At 34.5% G+C, this 20,300-nt stretch overlaps 1 protein-coding gene across 2 annotated transcripts in view; it reads left to right on the plus strand.

The window, feature by feature from the left end:
* Positions 1-20,300, plus strand: part of CPEB2 (cytoplasmic polyadenylation element binding protein 2) — a 51,150-nt gene that overhangs the window by 13,364 nt on the left and 17,486 nt on the right. The window contains exons 3-6 of one of the 2 annotated variants that reach the window (XM_021554411.4): positions 1,290-1,380; positions 9,327-9,377; positions 15,847-15,870; positions 19,339-19,509. In XM_021554411.4, coding sequence (XP_021410086.2) covers positions 1,290-1,380; positions 9,327-9,377; positions 15,847-15,870; positions 19,339-19,509 — 337 coding nt within the window. The remainder of the gene's footprint in view (positions 1-1,289; positions 1,381-9,326; positions 9,378-15,846; positions 15,871-19,338; positions 19,510-20,300) is intronic. The other variant, XM_021554412.4, reaches the window with a different exon arrangement.

The raw sequence follows: 20,300 nt of genomic DNA on the forward strand, positions 1-20,300 counted from the left end.
TCATCCCAACATTGACTAAACTTTTTAAAAGATGAAAGTGAAACACTGGTTTCATCATATGGCAAAGCTGATCAGAAGTCGTAGTGTGTAATTCATAGAAAACTTCTGTTCCAAAGCTTGCTTTTTTTACTCTTCTAATGTGAAGAATAAATGTTTGCAGAGGGAAGTGATTTGAAATGAATCTATGGTTCTGCTGAACTGTCATGGAAAGTCACAGTGAGTGTGGGATATACCTTCTGTCCCTATTAGATACGTCCTAAGTGCGTGGCTGTGTCTTTAGGGAATTTCACCAGTCCTGGGATATATATTATGTATTTCATCCTACTCTGCTGAATTATTAGAATGAAGACCACAGTAAACTTAAGGCACAGTTGTAGGATTTAAGTGCAATATAGTCTAGCCAGAAGCCTTGAAAGTAGAAGAGATTATAGTTTTACACAAACTGTTTTCAGTTCCTAAAAGATATCCTAGAAAGACCAAAGAATTTAGAAGCCATTTTTTTCTGTGTCTGTAACTTGGGTGTATTGGAAAACGTGGGAGAAAATGGCTTGGGTAAAACAAAATCAGTGAAAACATTTTCAGTTCATTGCAATAACTTTTATTACTGTCAGTGGAAATATTTATAAAGACAGTACAGTAGCTTCCTAATAATTATGTGTAATAGAAATTGTCCTCCATAAAGCTGATAATCTATTAGTAAGATTTGTGATGTTTTCTTTTCATAATTTAGCTTTAATTTTCCACCCTTTACCATTTGTAACTCAAGTCTTTGTATGCAAAGGCCCTGAAGCCAGCAAGCACAGCCTCAGCAGAGGCTGGTAGCCCATGCTAGGCACTTGGCCAAGCACCAAGAAAATGCTCTCTTTTATGTGACATCACTGTCCTTGTCCTGTAGCTCCCCACCTTCCTCACTATTTTACTTGTGCATGAAATGAAATTGAACTCTGACAGACATTAGTCTCCTTCATTAATCAGCTAATGTGTAACTGTGCTGTGGATCTCTAGAACTGATTGAAGCAGTTTTGAAGGAAACAGGCATTCACAGGCTGTCAAATGCATACAGAGTATTTGTTCACACTGCATCACACAGGGTTCTTCACACTGCATCTCTAGTTTTATATTTGGATGCTAAAATCACAGTTAATAAAATTAGATCTTGCTTTGTATCATTGTCCATCTTCAGAGTGTGAGTGGGCAGCTGTTAGAAGGAAATTGTGTTTTCCTTTCAAGTTTTTAGTTTAAAACTACAGAATTTGTATACCAATACTAAGGCTTTTGTTTTCTTTTAGGATCGAAATAGAATGTATGACAGTCTGAATATGCACTCTTTGGAAAACTCCCTTATTGACATTATGAGAGCAGAGCATGATCCACTTAAAGGTATGTTATTATGCTAAGTTAAGAAAAAAGGGTCATCCATTCTGCATATTTGAATTAATACTGATTGTTAATTTAGATTCTAAGTTCATATTAAAATGGAAAATGAACTGTTTTTTCACTCAAATGAAAAGTCAATCTCAAGCTGTCTTTTATTGAAAACATTGTTTCACAGTTACATAAAACAAACCACTCCAAATGTTGTCAGGCAATTGTCCCTTTCTTGACAGTGAAAGCTGAAAAAAAAAAAACTTAGTCAATTGATAAAATCAGTATTTGTCCTTTTAATATTTTTTTTTAATCTACTGGAAGATACTAATGCATCCAAATCTGGAGTCCAGAAATTCCATTGGCTTTAGGATGCTGGTTCCTCTGACAGTCCTGAGCTCTATTAAATCATTTGGTCACAGCAGTAAGCATATAGCTAGCATATGTGGGCTTCCATTTTAACTCCTCTTTTCTCTGTACGTTAACTCACTCTTGTGGATTCTATTCTTCCATACTTTCTCAGGTAGCATTTACTATTGAACATTGGGGCAGGGAACCCAAACAATTTCACTCGGGTTGTTCAGATGTTACTTCATTTGTGGTGTTCCAATTAGATTAACACTATCTGATTTTAAAATTATCCAAGACTTTATGCTTGCTTTGTAGAAATTAAATCTCTGTATTGAAGCAATTGAAAAAAATACAAGAAACAATTTTTTTTGCAGCATTATTTGCTCCCATCCATTCTCAATTTCTAGAGGCTCCTGTATTTACTATATATTGCATTAGCACAGAAAGGTCTGTTATTCTCCTAATTTGAAGGACACCTTGTTAGTCTGCTCATGATTCTTTTAAGATCTGTGTGATTATGTGGAAGACCTGTAGCATTCAGATAGCATTTAATGGTATTTTAAGATTTAAAATAGTCACTGTGAAGTTTGGAGTTTTTTCCCAAGCTGAAAATCTGTACAAAGCATCTGTAAGTATATAGCACTTACTTAAACTGTTAATTTTACTTCACTTTAAAGTAAGTGGAAGCCAAAATTAAATTTTTTAGGTGTTTTTAAATCTGATCTCTTCTTTATTATGGCTTAGAATTAATTAATTCCATTTTAGCAATTATTAAATTTAGTTTCTATCTATTCTACATGTTTGTAAAACATTAAGTAAAACTAAAGGTTTGAAACCTGTAAACAGCTAGCCCAGTGGTGACTGCTGTGTGTGAAAAGCATGCATATCTCCTCAAGGGTGAGGTGACCAGGTGTATCATTCCTCTTACAGAGGATTCATGCTTCTAATTGCCACACTCGGGTGGTTACTACTTGTTTCCTTGTCTAAAAGGTACTGTTAGGCATAAAGCTAGATAATGCAGATCTTCTACTGCAATATACTGTCATTGGCACCTCTCACATTCCTGAAGATGAAAATCAGTCTGTTTCATCTTTCTGTACATGCTGACATGACAAATGGAATTGGTTGCTCGGCTCCCCCTGCCATCTCACTGTTTTAATTTTATCTCTGTAAAGCAGAAGAGATTTGAGACACAGTGAGCACAGAAAATACTAATTTTTATTTTTATTCATCTCTTTGTATTTCATTGTATTACAGTAGATGAAAATGATGTATTTCCAATAATAATTTTGCAAGGAGAGTAAGACAAGAAAAAGCTTTAAGACTTGAAAGTTTATTTGGTTCATATGTAGATACCTTGAAAAACTCAGTTTCTGTCTGTGCTTTTGAGGGACATGAGAATATGGTGTCAGTGTACAGTTAAAAGATTTTTTTTAACAGTTAAACAGTGAAAATTCTGCTAAGTTTTATGTTTGAACTAAAACAGATGGAAGCCATAGATAGTGATACACTCAAAGGAAACCTATTTTTCTGTTTGAGTGGCAGAGAACAATGCACATGCCAACTGAATTTAAATAGAGTAATTGTGTGCTGCTATTTAAGTTGATGGATAAGATTTTTTCTCTGTGGATGTGATTTCAGCTGAAACTGCTATGTTATTAACAATAAGGCATGAGAAATGTTCCTTACAGGCTGAAAATGGGAGGAAGAGATCTTGTGGTATATCAGCCTTTTAGTTCTTCTCTACTGTCTTCTGATTTTTTTCAGCCTTAATTGGAATTTCTGTAATTTCTGAGCAACTTTAATTTCTTTTTTTTTTCTTTTCTCTGGCATCCATAAAACTTTAATTTGGTTATATCAAATTAATTGGTTATATCTCTGACTTTTTATCACAGAAAATTTAGCACTTACTTAAAACTCCATTATATTTGGTTGCAAAATGCACAGGATTAAGAATATTAGTAATTGTTGCTTTTGTTAATGTATAACATATTTATTGCAACTAAGAGTATTTTGTAACCAGGGAATATTTTTATGACAAGTTTTCAAGTAAATATAAGCACACTAAAACAATGCATCTTTTATATCTGATCACAGCAGTAAAATGAAAGTCCCTGGAATTTTAAGCACGTGTTTCAGATTTAGCTGCTTACAATATCTGGAGTATGACTAAGCATCTTGTCTCAAATTTTGCACAATGCAGAACAGACAGTCTGTATACTAGCTCATAGCTAATTTTGCTTGTCAAGATCCATTTTATGAGCAAGTCAAATTTCACCACTTTTGCTTTCATGAATTAAAAAAAAAAATACTTCAAATATTATTCACTGAAAGTTAAGTTTATCCCTGCCAGAAAATTGTTTATAGATGACTAGTTTTGACTTTGATTAGACAAAGCTTTGTCATTAAAACACATGTGATCAAAAGAAAAGTAATTTTTATCTTTCAATAAGATACTCTCAAGGTAGAGTAATAGGGAGAAGATGTTTGACTAAACTAGTCATTGCAGCAGAAATACTGATCATATTAAAACTAATCTTTCCCATGCAGCTTTCTTGAAGTGCATTTCACAACAAGACCTTAAGTAATGTTTAAGATTATCCCATCCATTCAATTCCAGTGAAATAAAACCTGAAGTTAAATGTACTCATTTTTTATATAATTGTGTTTAAACACCCTTTTTATTCTTCTGATACTTAAAACAATTGAGAGAATTAAAATACTGATAGCCTGACACATAGAGGTATTGCTGGTATAACTCTTCAGACATACCACTTGCATACCCGGTGTTCTTTTTTCCCCTTCTACTCCCCCAAATATCAATGCATTTTGCTGTCAAGAAGCATTTGGGCTGAAACAGATTATGGAGAAAGCTTAGAAACAGTTGTTACATTTTCTGTGCAATATATATTAGTATTGGGAAGACTGACTTAATGGAATTCATTACCTGCTGTTTTAAACATGTTTCTAGTAAAGATTATGGCACAGAGAGCATTGTCTTTCTTTCAAAGACATTTGTTTTATATTTTGTATTATGAAGTTCTAAAGTTTAAAGCTGTACAGTTTCTTCCTAGAGTAATTCAAATTGTGCCAAGAAAAGAATTTCTGAAGCTGGAGAAAAATAAAGAGGAAAAAAATTCTCTCCCTTGTCACAGAAAAAAGCTTTGAAATCTTACATAAACATTGTTTCTTCTTTCTTTCATAGAAACTTTTTCTGATAAAAGAATATATTTAAGACTGATATACTGATTTGTCTGAATACATGGACTGTCAAAGACAAGCCATTTGGCCTCGTTCTGACTTGCATAGCTCATACGCAAGCATTGGGAAATGCAGTCTCTGGGCTTTCTGTAACTAGGTGTTGCCCAAACATGGGTTTGTGCTGTTGTCTTAACTACGCTGTTCCAAAAACTGCTTTCTCAAACTGCTGTGATCCTCAGCCATTCACTCTTACTGGGAAAAGCTTTACTTGGAAGCTTTTTCTCCTCTACTCGGGAGATATATTAAAAAAAGGAAAAGGGGTAAGAAATTTCTGATTCTCAGTCTCTTCATACAACAATTTAGGACTTTTTTTTAAAAGGGGGAGATTAGACATGAAATATCAAACTTGTGAATCTGTGAGTCAGTAATGTTTAAAGTAGCAGTGTTTAAATATATGGGGATTTCTCCAACAGTTTAGCTAAATAGGAATAAAAAGTATGCATTTCTAAAAGTAGATTTGAATTTGCCTTAAAATAAAAAGAGAGTATGCCAAGAAGAAGTTTACAAAAATTTAAATTTTCTTTGCCCCATCAGAAACATGAGATAACAGAAATGCTAAAACTAAATTCATTACTCTTCCTCATGTTTGTATTAGCAAGACTCTGAATTGGATTCAGTGGATATAATGGCCCACCAAAACTTTCTTGAAGCTTTTAATTTTTTTCTGTCCTCACAGAAGAGTGCATTGTGTGAGGCAGGCAGTTCTGTTAATATTAATTAAATTTAGATAAGTGAGAGTAGGCTAGATTTAATAGAATTCTAGTTGCATAAGAAGTGTCAGGCATACCTGCTGCTTCTTAGCAATGCTAGTTTCAATTTAGCCATGATACATGAGACTTAGTAATTAGAAGTAGCATGGTGAAGTTGCAAGTTCAGGTTTGCACGGAGAATTTCTGTAACATGATGATCTCTCTGATACAGAATGGTAATATTAGGTGCTTTATTTGTTCCTGATAGTAGCAGGTTACAAATTTTGGATCTGTAGACAAGTTTTATAGAGAGGTAGTAAATTAATTAATTTACATTTTTCAGGGATGGACTAGGTCTATTATTTCAGTATAAGATATTTTCTAACTAATTGGTAGCTGACTTTAAACTATTCCATCATCTTTATTATTACTTTTTTAAGCAGATGGAGTCCACTGGAACTGCTAGAAGACCATTAAGTGGTTTATACAGGTCTAGATTACTGACACTGAAGCAGCATAGCATTGGATAGGATTTGTGCCTTGTTCTTAAAATGGCATCAGTTTTTTTTAATGCATCAAACAGCATACAGTGAAAATAGCCAGCTAGAAAGATGTATGTGATAGGAGCAAAGTAAATTGTTACAAGATGGTGCTCCCATCTTCTGTATTCTACATACTGATATTTTAAGTGAGGTTTAATATAGTTAATGTCCATGTAACTAGAATAACTTGTTCAAAAATGCTGTAGTCTGAGCACTGTATAAAACTGACCTTGAACCCAATTCCATGTGTGAAATGTTCTGAATTTCTGTATGTCATGAAATTCAGGTGGACAGCCTAGAAAACAGTTCATTTTACTTCAACAGATTAAGCTGAGGGATAAGAACCTAAACTAACATTATAAGTAAGTAGCAGTGATTGCATTTTGAAAAAGAAAGTGAACATTCTATATTTAAAATGTTCTTAAAGTTGTATGTCCAAGTTGTAGACTACTTGGCAGCAAATAGATGGGTTTAGTTCACAAGAATGCAGTGAAGTGTGATTTCATTGAAATAACCATGTAAATAAAACTTAGAAGTATCAATACAGCAGTGTACTGAATATTGTGTTAGTTGTTTTCCTTTCTAACCTTGAAATCATTCATAATCTGAGTTAGCAAGTTCATCTCCTCAACAGTGAGATGGGGTTTTGGGCTGCAGTGGTGGGCCCAGCTGCCTGGTGCAGTCCTTCCCTTCCACTCAGTGAGAAGTCCTTCGTTATTTCAGCTTGGCATAAGTGTTTCAGATGCAGCTTATTTGTGAAGCTATAAAGGGAAAGAAGCAAAAGAATGCAAAAGCAGAATTTCCTGAACCTAGAATTTACTATATTTTAGAAGTTTCCCTCCCCAGATGTTGACACTGGTGAGTGTCTCTCTCTTGCTAGGCCTTAAATCTGACTGTTTCTGAAATCATTGCAGGAAAAAAATCCCCTCTCCTTTATCTCTCAAGATAGATAGGAAAAGAGGATAAATTCAGATAGGGAGAGACTGTCACCCAAGAGTCAAGGAAGTTTAAGATAATGTCTCACAATTTCATTTGTTATTCTCAATAAATACAATATTCCAATTTGCAAGGACCACCTCATACTGTTGCAAGTATTTCTATAGCAATATATATAAACATGATATGACAGTGATCTTGTGAAATTCTTGAAATTCTTGCTGTTGGGCAGATGAATGTTAGCCTTGATAGAGCAAAAACCTCAGAAGTATAGCAAAGTAACTTATTATATTATACATACATACTTATTATATTATATTATAAGGCTGAGCTGTGGCAGCTCCCAGAGTGCAATTTAAAGATGCCTTTTTCCTGATTCTTTGTTTTACCTGCATGCATTGCTCTAAGGGTAGAATTTTTATAGTTTCAAGAAACATTAGATATAACTTATTCAGTATAACAGAAAAAATATATTAAAACTGGACACTTTGAAGACAAAAAACAGACAGAGGCTCCTACAAAGATTTTTGTGTTTAGTGTTTTGCCTAAACCTACTCAAAGATTCTGTTAGAGGAGGTGGCAGAGTCCTTCTGGGTGGAATTCATGTGTCCTTCTCCAGGAGCCTGCTGTAGCCTTTCAGTGCTTCCAAATTCAACAACAGATTGTTCTTACCTAATCTGCAGGTGTTTTGATACCATGAATTCTTACAATAATAAAATCTGTGGAATGACAAATAGTTCATAGCTGTATAAAAATCTTTTTTCCACAATCTCCTAAATTATCTTCATCTTCCTATTTTGAGGTTTTGCATTTCAGTTTGCAACGTGTATATTTTTTTTTTTTGGTAGAAAATTACTGTGTTAGTTTCTTAAAGGACAAGAGGAAAACCTAAACCCTATTATTTACTGTTTGCAACAAAGATATTTTTTTATTTAACCTCAAAGGTGTCACTTGGGACTCGGAACTACTTAAAGAAATTTCTAGTCTTGCTGCTAAACTCATGGGCTTTCCAGCAGTAGAGGACCAAACAGTACGATAAGGATTGCTAGATAGCCTTAATACAGAGCTTGCTCATTTGGTTTTCTTTCTTTTTTCCCCTGAGGTTTCTTTTTCTTGCAAGCCATCTGCATATATATGACCCTTTAAAAATATGTGTGGTCTACATGCCCATTGCTTCCAGACTGGGTTCTTCTTTATGTCTCTACAAGCATTCCCATTTCCTTCAGAAGATTTAGGTATTTAAGTCACAGTATTCATATAAATATATAATGTCCTTCACATTATAACCAAGCAAGTATATTTGAATAGCAAGATAGATGACAATGCAGTTTTTTGCACTTTCAACCACAGTTTTTCCAAACACAGCAATTATTGTAAATATCTCTCTAGATCAGTGTGCACTACTGGTATGTTTGCAGCTTCCTGTAAAAAGAAAAAGTCTCCTTTAGTTAAAAGGAATTTGTATTGAACAAACGCTTCAGCTGTGCATTTTAAACCATTCATTTAAATACTAAAGTATAGCATGCCCCTGTTGTAGTAAAATGCAAGTCTTGAAAAATTCTAATGTCATGATATAAGGTTTTCATGCAATTTTTTATTCAGTGTAAAATGCTGAAATTTTTATCTATAATAGTCTTTAATTTTATTGAATCTGTACATAAGGAACTGCTTTAATGTTGCTAGGCTTACTGAAAAATATTACATACCAGGGTTATATTAAATACACAAAGATGCAGTCATAAATCAGTTAATAAAATTTGCATGCCTTATCTCTTAACATGTTTTTTTTTTTAATTGCTTGAGTAGAGAAGCATTAAGTTGTCGAAATGCCACTCTGTTAAGCAATGTGCATAGTGCAGTTATTCACAGTTGCTGTGAAAGAGAAGACTAAAGCAGTCAGCACTATTTCTGGGTGTCATGAAACAAAAAGTGGCTTTATCCTATTGGAGCTGATCCCAAAGTACACTGCAGATCTTATGACCAGAGAATTAAGGTTAAGAAGTCTGTTCTTGTCAGCTTTAACTTGGGTCAAGGGTATTGTTGGTTAATGTGCTTGGAGTTAAATATTAGCTCTTTATTTCCCTTAGGCAAATTCTAAGCATTGATATTTCATTCTTTTTTCCAGCATAATAGCTAAAACCGATGCATTTGTTTTGTTCTTTGGTTTTTGTTTTCTTTTAAGGTCGCTTGAGTTATCCACATCCGGGGACTGACAATCTTCTGATGTTAAATGGTAAGTTCCAATCTTATAACAGTTTCTAATTATCTCTAGCTTAGCTTAAATCTGACATGTTGGTATAAAATTATACTATTCTATTCTGTTACTGAATTACTTACCTTTAGTCTTCAACACTGATGGGACTGTTGCCATTTCTTGGAGTTAAATGGCAAGAGCTAATCTTGCAACAGGCTTTCATTATATCTAGCTTATTTGAAATCAGAAATGCTCATAATGATGCACTATTCTGTTTTGTTCTCAAGCAATCCAGGGGTATGTTTTCCAAAGAGCTGTAAGAAATCTATTATACTGAAACAGGAATTAGAAAAATAAGAAGGCCAGAAACACATGTTTTTCTATATTGGGTAAATAAAGAGTGAACTAGACACTTTGCTTTACACTCATGTGAAAAATAACATTTTATTTTTGCTGGGGTTTTTGAAAGTGGCTTTTGTCAAGCACGTGTCTAACCGTGAAATATGCTGAAGTTAGAGTTCATGTTCATGTTCCTCTCCCAGTAGGTCAGACTTCATGAACATCTGCTACTCAGTGAAGGCATGAACTTTAGCCTTTGTTCAAGGCTAAAGAAGGAAGCACAGCTTGGTAATCCATCTAAGTCAATAATAAATCAGGGGGTTTGCACATAAGTGTCTTCTGCATTGGGAAAAAATAGAGCTGTAGTGCCACAGCTTCTAGATTAGAAGACATGGAAGCTGTTGTACATAAAGTACACTTTTGTCATTCACTTGATGAGTCTAAGTGTTAGCAGTAAAGATCTCTTAAGAAAAACATATGGCCAGAACACATTTGTTGCTGTTTGAAATTATATGGAGGGGTTTTTTTTGTTATTGTTAGTTTTGGTAGTTTTTTAAATTGCTTTACCCGTTCTGCACAGTCATTTACACATGTGCAAATGGATATAAAATGCAAACAAATATCTGTTTTCCCTGGATAACACTGAGAAAATGTTTAAAATTTTAAGGAAATTAAGCTTTATCTTTATGCCCTGTAAAGGAAAATACTGCATAATGGCCATTTGAAGAAGTAGATCCTTTGATATTGAAAAGGTAACTTTAAGGTAATGATGTGTCTTGAAAAGAAAAATCAGGTACTTAACTATAGAAATAAAATCAGTGTTTAGCCAACTCTGTATCGATATTGATGTCACAGCATTTACAACATTATACTTTCTGTATTTAACTGCAGCTTTAAGACCTGTTCTGCAAGCTGGTTTGTTCAGGTGGTATATGTGCAATAGTCATTGTCTGCTGCTGTACAAGGAAGTGTTAGATGGGAAGGTATGAAGAGAAACTGAATTATTTCAGTAAGATGGCTGTAAGAAATTAATATTTTAATTCATTTAATTTTACTTAGAATGATGAACTTCTCTTTTTAGAGTTTTGCATAAAAAGGCACATCGGAACTATTGTTACTCTGTGGAATATCTAGGAAAGAAGGGGTTTGTTGTTATTGTGAACACTGGAGAAACACAGTGGTACCAGTCTGTCCTAAAACTTTACCACAAAGCTAGAACATGCACTGAAGAATATCTTGCTTTTAATGCTTGTGTGGTTTCTCTTGTACTTTGAAAGGTAGCACTTAGTGTGACTGCTGTCCTCTTTAAAACCTCCAATATTATTTTCATCCTTCAGTAAGTGAGATAAAAATAACAATCTATGTGTTGCAGCACCTTTTAGATACTCAATTTTTTTAAATTATGCCCTTTAGAATTTAGTTCAGAGCCATGCTGTGTAGACACCTATTATCTACCACATAGCTGGTGTGTGATGTAGCTGTCAGTGCAGCCAGAGCAGTCAGGAACATTCTTCAGAGCCCCTTCAAAGTTGGCATGTCTTAACTGCAGCTTTTTGCAACTCAAGAACAGAAGCACTGGAAACAGCTTTTGGGAAGCTCCAGCTGCTCAGACTCTGCACAACCTTTCTTAACAAGCATTGAGGGACTTCCTTCAAATGTGCATTAATGAGAATGAGGGTTTGAACATCTGTTGATGAACTTGTAGACTTCAATTTCCTTCTCCACTTAAGTGGGTTCAAGCTAACATTTCCCTCTCTATCCCTGTAACTGGTGCCTTGGAAGAGATTTGGGAAGAGTTGGTAGTTCAAAGACTCCACATTTGTCCCTTAATTTCTCAGTAAGTACTGTAGTAGCTATGAGGAAGAGCAGGAATACCAGACCTTAATGAAAGCAAATCACAAATATTTTTAAACATCCTCTGCCCATTTATGCATGCACTAATACTTAAAATTGACCCTCTTTGGATTTTAGTTAGAGTAATTTTAGTGAACTGGTATCTCTGGATTCCAGGAAAGTTCTAACATGACCCAGACTGAAATTGTGTCGCCCTTTTAAGACTAAGCACTTCTAGATAAAACTTCTTTTTTTAGGTAGTTTTTCCTTTTCTTAAATGATAGATTTTTTTTTCCCCAACTCATTTAAAATGTACTTACTGGACTGTACCTAATATTAATATTTACAGTTTTCATTATTTAAATTATTGAAATGAACTAAAAGAAACCTGGTTTATGTGTTTTAATAAATTATATATAATTATGTATCTGTTTCAGCTTAAGCTGTAAAAAAACAAAATGCATTTTTAATGACTTATCTCTCAAAAGTAAAAAAAAAAAAATTACTTTGGAGTGGGTATATCTGACTGCAGCTTTCTCAGCTTAGAAAGAACATATTAGAAGGAAGTAATAATGCAAGAGTCAACTTTTTTGGGATGTAGGGTGTTCTTCCCCATTATGGGGTTTCCCCCCTTTGTTATTTTAAAGCATTGAATTTCTTCAGTTGCTGTTGAAACATAATTACCCATTTGATTAGTTTTAGTATTAGACTTCTCACAGATGCTATAACTGGTTGTGCTTCTAAAGAAAGCTTTTTTACTTCAATCAGAAATTACTAAATATCCTATACAGAAGTTGCTAAATTAACTTCTGTAGTCTTATAGGTGTGCCAAGCTTGAATGGTTATAATAATGTCTTTCAGCCTTAAAATCCAGGAAGGTGTTATTTCTAAAGAAATCTAAATGGAATTTGGGCACCCAAATCCAATAGAATAAAAGGGAATTAGGCATCTAAGTCCTTTAGTCTAGACTCTTGGGAAATTATTGCTGTAGCTGTTTATGGATTTCTTTAAATTACAATTATTAATGAAAAAGGCTTCATCATATCTCTGTCACTATTTGATCATTATGTCAGAATGTTAGTGACAAATAGTATTTTATCTTTGTAGGAAGTTTGCCTGGTAGTTTTTCCTGATACACAACATAGTATTTTTAATTCAGCTCAGTCATTCAGTTGAGTTATTGCACTATGTGTATATTTGATCTCTGGTTACGTGTTTGAATTATGTGTCTGAATAAAATGAAACCATATATTTGGGATCTTTGTGGTAGCATTGCTCACATAACATAGTTCTATTGTCTTAGTGTTAGATAAGCATGCACAACAAATGTATTTACTTATGTCTTAAATCTGTGACCTGGTTTACACTGCAGAAAGGGGGATTTTAATTTTTTTGATGGGTATAAGCTGTATTAGTATGTAACTTTAGGGATATAGAAAAAGAAGGTTTTAGCTAAAGGGGAATGACTTTGTTGTTTATACTGCACTCTTAATTTTGGAAGGTTCCAGAGTTACTGGATTTCATTTCATTTGGCATCATTATACTTCTTGTATGTGATGCCTAATTGATATTTTCTAGAATAAGTGTCTTTCATGCATTCTCACTAATTTGAAATCTTTCCAAGTTACTGGCTAATTAAAATATCTGGCTTTATAAAATAAAAGACAAATTTCTGTATGACTTAGTATTTGGACAAGTTAAGGAAAACAGTTTAATCTTTCCTTTCTTGTTGCTATAAATCAGTTATTTGCCTGCAGTGTCTGGCCTTTTCCAAAAGAGCTGTCTTCCCTGCAATTACTTATCTACAAACATGTGCACTGATTATGTGTATGTTAAATACATCTGTATAGTCTTGATGCATAGGTAAACCTGTAATTAACTATATTTATAGAGCTGCCATGCTCTGTAAGCATGCATGTTCTGTAAGGGGTAAAACATTATATGCATATTATTTTAATAAATTCAGAAATTCTGCATTTTTCTAGATGCAAAGTAGCACTAAATCCCTGCCCATACTAGTTTGCACTCTAAATGAGCAAAACAGATAAATTTTAGGGAAGAAGGTTTGTCATACAAGTAATGATGTGACATCGGGTACAGTTTTTCTCCCATTTTCCCTGATTTCATTGTTTTGCTGAAGCAAGAAATGCAGAGATAACTTTGGTACATCGTTGTAATTTCCCTATCTATAAAATACTGCACCATCTACTGTTTTAACTGCATTGGGATTTTTAACATTTTAATCACTCTGTTTTCTCTTAAAATTACTGTTTCCTTTTTTTTGAATGCCACAGAGAAGAAAACTTCAGTAGTTATGTAACAAAATATTTTTTTTACATATCAGCTTGTCTTAACTATGAAAATGTAAGAAAACAGCTGAGCTGGTTTGGTGGGTTGAAAGGGTGGAAGAAAAGAAAAGCAGTATCCTGACACTTGTGCCAAAAGATGAAAATTAGTGTGCATCACTATTACCCTTTGAGAGAGAACACAGCACTGCAGACATTGCTGTAGAAGGGCTGCACTTGAATTTTCCCTGCTTACTCTAGTTTTATTTGTGGATGGAATTTATTTTTAAAAAATAAAGCATGTGGGGGCTAGGCGAGGGCTTAGTGGTGCTGCTGCTAATGCCATGTGGGAGTCACTTTGGCCAGGAGTCAGAGAAGATTTGTACATGCTGCAACACTGACACAGAACTGTGTCTTCTGAGGGCCTGGTTTCAGGGAGAAAACATGTCTGAAGCTCAGCATCAGTCTCCCCAGCTGATCAGTGAGAGAGTTGATCACACAGCAGAATACACTGTTTTGTGGATTCTGTTTTGATGTCGGAAATCTGAATTAAAGTGTTTCCACTTGCTTAGATACCCAGGTCTCTTTCAAAAAGTGTTTTTTTCTGTTTTGGCTTTCCAGTAGAAACTTTAAGGATCTGAAAACCTTTAAGCAAAAACTATTCTCTTCAATAATAAATATTTCAGGTGAGAGAGAATAAGTCTAAAAGCAAGTTCAGTACAAATTGGATAGAAAGACGAAGACTGTTGTGTAAAAATAACTTTCCTAAGGGAGAAAAAACAAGAAAGATATTTTTCAGAGTTCCATAAACAATCCTAGAAACTGAAAGTGAATTTCTAGTCGGAAGAGATCAAGATAACAAAGGGAAAATACTATATCTAATAAAATTTTTGAAAACCCCTAATCAAGTAGGAGGTACCAGGATACAAGTGTTTCATAATATGAGAATGGAACAGTGAATGACATTTATGCATCAGTGATTTTGAGTCTATATGTATTTCAGTGACCCAGAACAACAGTTGCTTTTAGGAGAATTGTATGTATAGAGGCCTCATAAAAGCAAAACAATAATGCCAAGACACAGCAGTCTGTTCCTAAATGTTGCTATGATCTTTTGATTAATAGTAACATCTGTTTGGATACTTAATGTCACTGTGTAATGATTAAAGTAATTTTTCTCAGATATGGGGTCTGTTAAACAGGAATAGAAAATACTTTGTGGAAATGTAACTAAGAAATTGCACAAAGCTTAATAGTTTCTGTATTAGTAATCTGTCTATTTTTAGTTTTTTAGCCTTCAGGCAGAGAAGCAATCAGTATGGTCTTCTGAACTGTAGCTGCAAGCATGATCTCTTTAAGAATCTTGCAAAACTCAAAAGTTAGGAAAATCTTGGATTTACTTGCAGTCTGTGCAAAATTGTTGCTTTGCCTTTGTGCAGTGTTTTTGATACAATGCTATTTCTTGTGACTTGTGCCCTGATTTTGTTTGCTAGTACAAGGCATCTTTTGTTTCAAACAAAACCTTGCGGTTAATTTTCTGCTAGGTCTTTTCATGAAAAAGGAAGGTCACGGCTTACAGCATTTGCATTGTCACTGCAAAGGACTGTACAAACTGTTCCATGTGGACCAGGATGTGTCTGTGATTAATTTAACACTTGCTACATGCTTTTTACAGTAGTATTTTTCTTTTTAGAGTTTCAATACCATATATGTGTTATTTAAGCACTTGTGTAAGATACAAGTCACATTTTTGAGGATGAATTGCAAAGTTCCCATAATTAATTCGTCCATAATTAGCATGAAGTGAAGATCAAGTTTAAAACATTGAAATATTTGAGAGTTTTCCTTACAGCTGGTGTTAACATCAATTTAGTAGTAAAATAGTATGGTATTTATGTGCGACTTTAATGCATTCTCATCTACAATTATCAGTACCAAGTACAGATTCAGATTTTAACTTACTGCTTACCCACATGGTTCTTTGTATCTTAAATATTTTAGTTTGTGGGCATGATTTGACATTTTACAATTTGTCCTTTGTTTGCATGCAGCGAGGAGTTATGGGCGAAGACGAGGTAATTCACTTCCGTTTGTTACAGTTCAATTAATTCTGATCTGTTACTGATCATTATGATTAATTCAGATTATTGATTGTAATTGCTTATCTGCATGTTGTCTGAGTTTGGGGAGGATGGAGGGTGTGAGGGAACGAGGAGTACAGTCTGGATTGTTATGATCATTGTTATGATCATTTTAGAGTGAATTGAAAATCCTTTAATCAGTTAAAAACTGCAGATCTAATAATGATTTAGTTCATGCTAATAGCTACTACTTGCAGTCATTACCCCTTTTAAAAGTATACAGTTTGCTAGTTGTCCTTCTAACTCCTTTTGCTTATGTAGAAGCAGTAGTGCACAGAGTAAAAGCAAAAAGCCTTTCATAAACTTAGCAAGAAATCTAGTAGACTGCTGTTAGAAGTAGTAAACAGTTTTCCCTAGTATAAGCCAATATGTGTTCACTAACCTTGAGAAAACTCTACTGTTTTAACTGTGCTAGGAAGTGACGTGGAGTTGTTATAAAGACCGTGTAAAACATGCGAGAACAAACTACCAAGATCTTTGGTGGCTTCTGGTATTCACTACATACACATCGGTTCATGTGCCTGTCTTGGTCTCTGCATTGGCTCATAACCTGGTGCTCAGCAGCCATAATCTAGAGAGGGATGATGATGTAGATCATGGCCAGTGGATGTAACATTTAGTACAATCATTTTGACTGTTCCTGCCAGGTTCTGCTTATTTTTTTACTGTCATAAAACAAAAAGAAACGAGTGTTTAGAAGGGTAAATCCTTTTATTCATAGTCATGAGAAATGTGAAAGCCTGTTGAAATGGAAAAGCAAATTACCTTTTTGCTTTCTTTATCTGAGAGACTTTTAGAAGTGAAGAGGATGGAGAAGAAAGTAATAGTCACATAGACCATATTACTCTGAAAGTATTTATCCATTGTCCTTCATATCACCTTAGCTCTCAGAGGAGCTACAGTGCTTTTGGCAAACCTTTACCACATTAAAGTAAAACTGAGCTCTCTGATATCACTTCAGAATGGGTTCTGCTTATTTTATTTGTAAAGAATAATTCTCATTGTTCTTAGATTTTAACATGGGTCTGTGGGTAAAAATAAATTATTCTGAGGGTTATTCTAAGACTATTTTCCTTGTTATATACTTGTCTATATTGTAAGATTTACTGTCTGAGAAACATTTCTTTTAAACCAAGCTAAACTGCAGTAATTTTAGATTTAAGATATTGAGAATAACTCTCCTATATTAGTGGAATGTATTAAAATTACCACTTTGCAGTTACCTGCAGGCTCCTACAATATGAGTCTTATTTCTTTCATTATGCACTTCTTCCTGTCCCTGTCATTATGGTAACAGCTCCATCTTCTCCATCATTCACTTCAGTAATTCAGAAATTTGTTGCATCTGACTTTTTTGGTTATGCAACCAAATCTTACCACTTGTTCATATGCATCTTAAAGATTTGATCAGTCTTACTTGCCTTCATAACTAAAATTCATATCTGTAGTATGCAGTTGCTACAGTCATAGATTCAATCTTGCTCCTCTCATGCCTAAATAGCTGATATACAAGAGGAGTCTTCTTGCCTGCTTCATCCAGCTATGTTAGCTATGTGTCTCCATTGCTTACTCACTTTGCTGTTCCATTGAGGACCAGACACATGCTTCCACCTTTCTCGGGCAACTCTGCTGATCTCTTGCAGACCTGTTGAATGTGTTCTTATGAGAAAAAGCATCTCTTGCTCCCCACTAGTGATTCTCAAATATGTCTATTACCAATTCCAATGGAAAAGAGGAGCCTACTAGAGCTTTCTGTATTTGCTGTACTCCTCTCCATTGAGTGTCTGCTGAAGACACAGATATGCCACCATAAAAATGTAGTTAGCATTCTTTGTTACTTGGTACAGTGCTGCAGTCCTGCTTTTAATTTTGTTCTCCTCATGATACTTTATGATATTTGGTTGTTTTATATCATCCTGTGCTTTCATTCAGTTTCTTTGTTGAAATACCACATCAGTGTCAATAGGTATTACTGTAACATAAGTCATTGGTCATAATATTATTTGCTGTTTTCCACCCTTGTCTTTTAGCCACCTGATTCTTAGGTGGTCTTCTGGAAATTAAGGGCTTTCATATTGCTCTCACCCCCAGCTGGTCAGTACTGGATCTGCTGGTAATCCTACCAGGCTAATGTTCTCCTGAGTTGGAGAATTAAAGACTGCAGTACTGCTCACAGCCAAGGTACTGTGGACTCAGCTGTCAGGGACCTACTGGTCCTGACTATGGATTTTCAGTGGGTGAATCTGGAAGAAGTTGTCTATTTAAAATTAAAAACTAGCTTTCTTCTGAGAAATGTGCTACATTGTTTTTTGATTTGGCTTTCTTGCTTCTTTAGGGAAAGCAGTTGAATTAATTAATGATTATTTTTTAAATGTGTGGCAGATAGAGAAAATGGCATTTCAGAAGGAATGGCAATGTGGATTGTTCGTTTTGCTTCACAAAGTCTTGGGGCTTTTTGCAGTTACAAGACTGGCTTTTGAAACTATCATTAATCTTAATGTTGCTGACCAAAGCAATAAAAGATTGAATATGCCAAGATAAATATCCTGGCCTTCTGAATATTTTTTTTTTAGTTATACAAAATTTGTAAATATGAAGTGGGGAAGAAATATGTGGGACAGAATTACCATATTTTCACTTCCCTCTGCAATCTAAGTGTTGGTTTGGGTCAGATAGCATTTGTAAAGCCATCCTGTGAACTTCTCAGATTGTACACTTGCTTTTCAGGGTAACTGTAAACTCACTGGAGATTACTACATGTTAGGAACCACCACAAGGCTTCCCTTCAAAACTGTAGCAAATTGAGAGTGAGAAGGATAAATGAGCATTGTGACTCATTTTTCAACTGTTATATTTTACACATTTACAAAAATTCTTTTACTTTCTTAGAAATTGTGTATATTCTTATGTTAGCAGCATCCTATACCTTTAGAAATACATTTGAAACTTGTGATCGTGATGTTTCTTTCTTCAATTAAAATGTAAGGGGTTTAGACACAGTGTAGTCATTCAGGTGGAAAAAGTTACCAGTTTACCTTGAAGCTAAACCAAAGGCAGACTAACAAAGCTCACTTAAGCAATCTGTAATATTTTCATAAATAAGACCCTTTAATTAAAACAAAATTACCTCTTATCTACGGGATGCAGCAGATCAATTACCATATAATGTAATAGGAAGTATTACACGTAGAGTGATGTCAGCTTGCAATCTTGAAATTCCATTTTGAAATTTAACACATTTTTTCATTCTCCTAATTTTTCTTTAAACTAATGTCAACTTTTCTAATATCTTAGTGTTTTTGTTTTGACTCTCTCAACTGCTATTCCCCATTCCCTAAAATTACAAAACCATGTACTGCCACAAAATTATTTTAATGTACGCTATTATCTTTTCTTTTTAAGGCCGTTCTTCCCTCTTCCCAATAGATGATGGCTTGCTGGATGATGGTCACAGTGATCAGGTTGGAGTCTTGAATTCCCCTACCTGCTATTCAGCTCATCAGAATGGAGAACGAATTGAGCGTTTTTCTCGGAAAGTGTTTGTTGGAGGTCTGCCACCGGATATTGATGAAGGTGAGCTGCCTGAAAACCAAGCAGGCTGTGTTTGGAGGGAGAAACAAAAACAGGTCATGAAAAACCTGACTTAAGTAGTAAAAATAAGCCACTCAGCAAAATAATGTTGTGCAAAAGACTGTAACTATTTGTTCTTTATGTAAGTTGACGGATGTGTTGAGCTTAGTATCATCTTTTTTGGTTTTGGGATGGTGAAGTTGTTTCTGATTCTGCACTTGCAGATTAGAGTTGCATGTAATGCCTGGAGTGCATGCTCCTGCTTATCTTGCATATTCCTTTCAAATACATCTTAGCTCTCCTCTATCCCTGCCTGCTTTATTCTGTAGTCATAGGAAATTTCCATTCGTAAATAAAATTCATATTCTATTTTACTATTACCTGAAGATCTCAGCAGTGATACATAAAGGTTAATATTATTCCTGATGAGAAATAGAGAAACTTAGGCAGAGCAAGGTTAAGCGGCAGAGTACTCTTGATGCGTTGAACAGGGACTGTACTACAGAAACTCAGATTGTTATCCAGTTGAAATTGCTTTGTACACCAGTGGTGATTTGAAGTAATTGTGCTGTTGTAATATGAGTTTCTCCTGTGCAGATAAATGTAAATTGCATGTTAACTTTCTAATGTGAATGGAAGTCCTGTTAGGAGGTTCATGGTAATCCTAGAATAACATGTAAACCAAGTATGCTGACTGTGTTTAATTAGCTTTCAGACATGGAAAGACCAAGTTTTGGTTCCATTTTCATTGAGATGTCTCCTATAATCTACTAAGGGATTTATTTTTATAAGCT

The sequence above is a fragment of the Lonchura striata genome, chromosome 4 (genome assembly GCF_050655825.1).
Source record: "Lonchura striata isolate lonStrDom1 chromosome 4, ASM5065582v1, whole genome shotgun sequence".
Taxonomy (NCBI): Eukaryota; Metazoa; Chordata; class Aves; order Passeriformes; family Estrildidae; genus Lonchura; species Lonchura striata.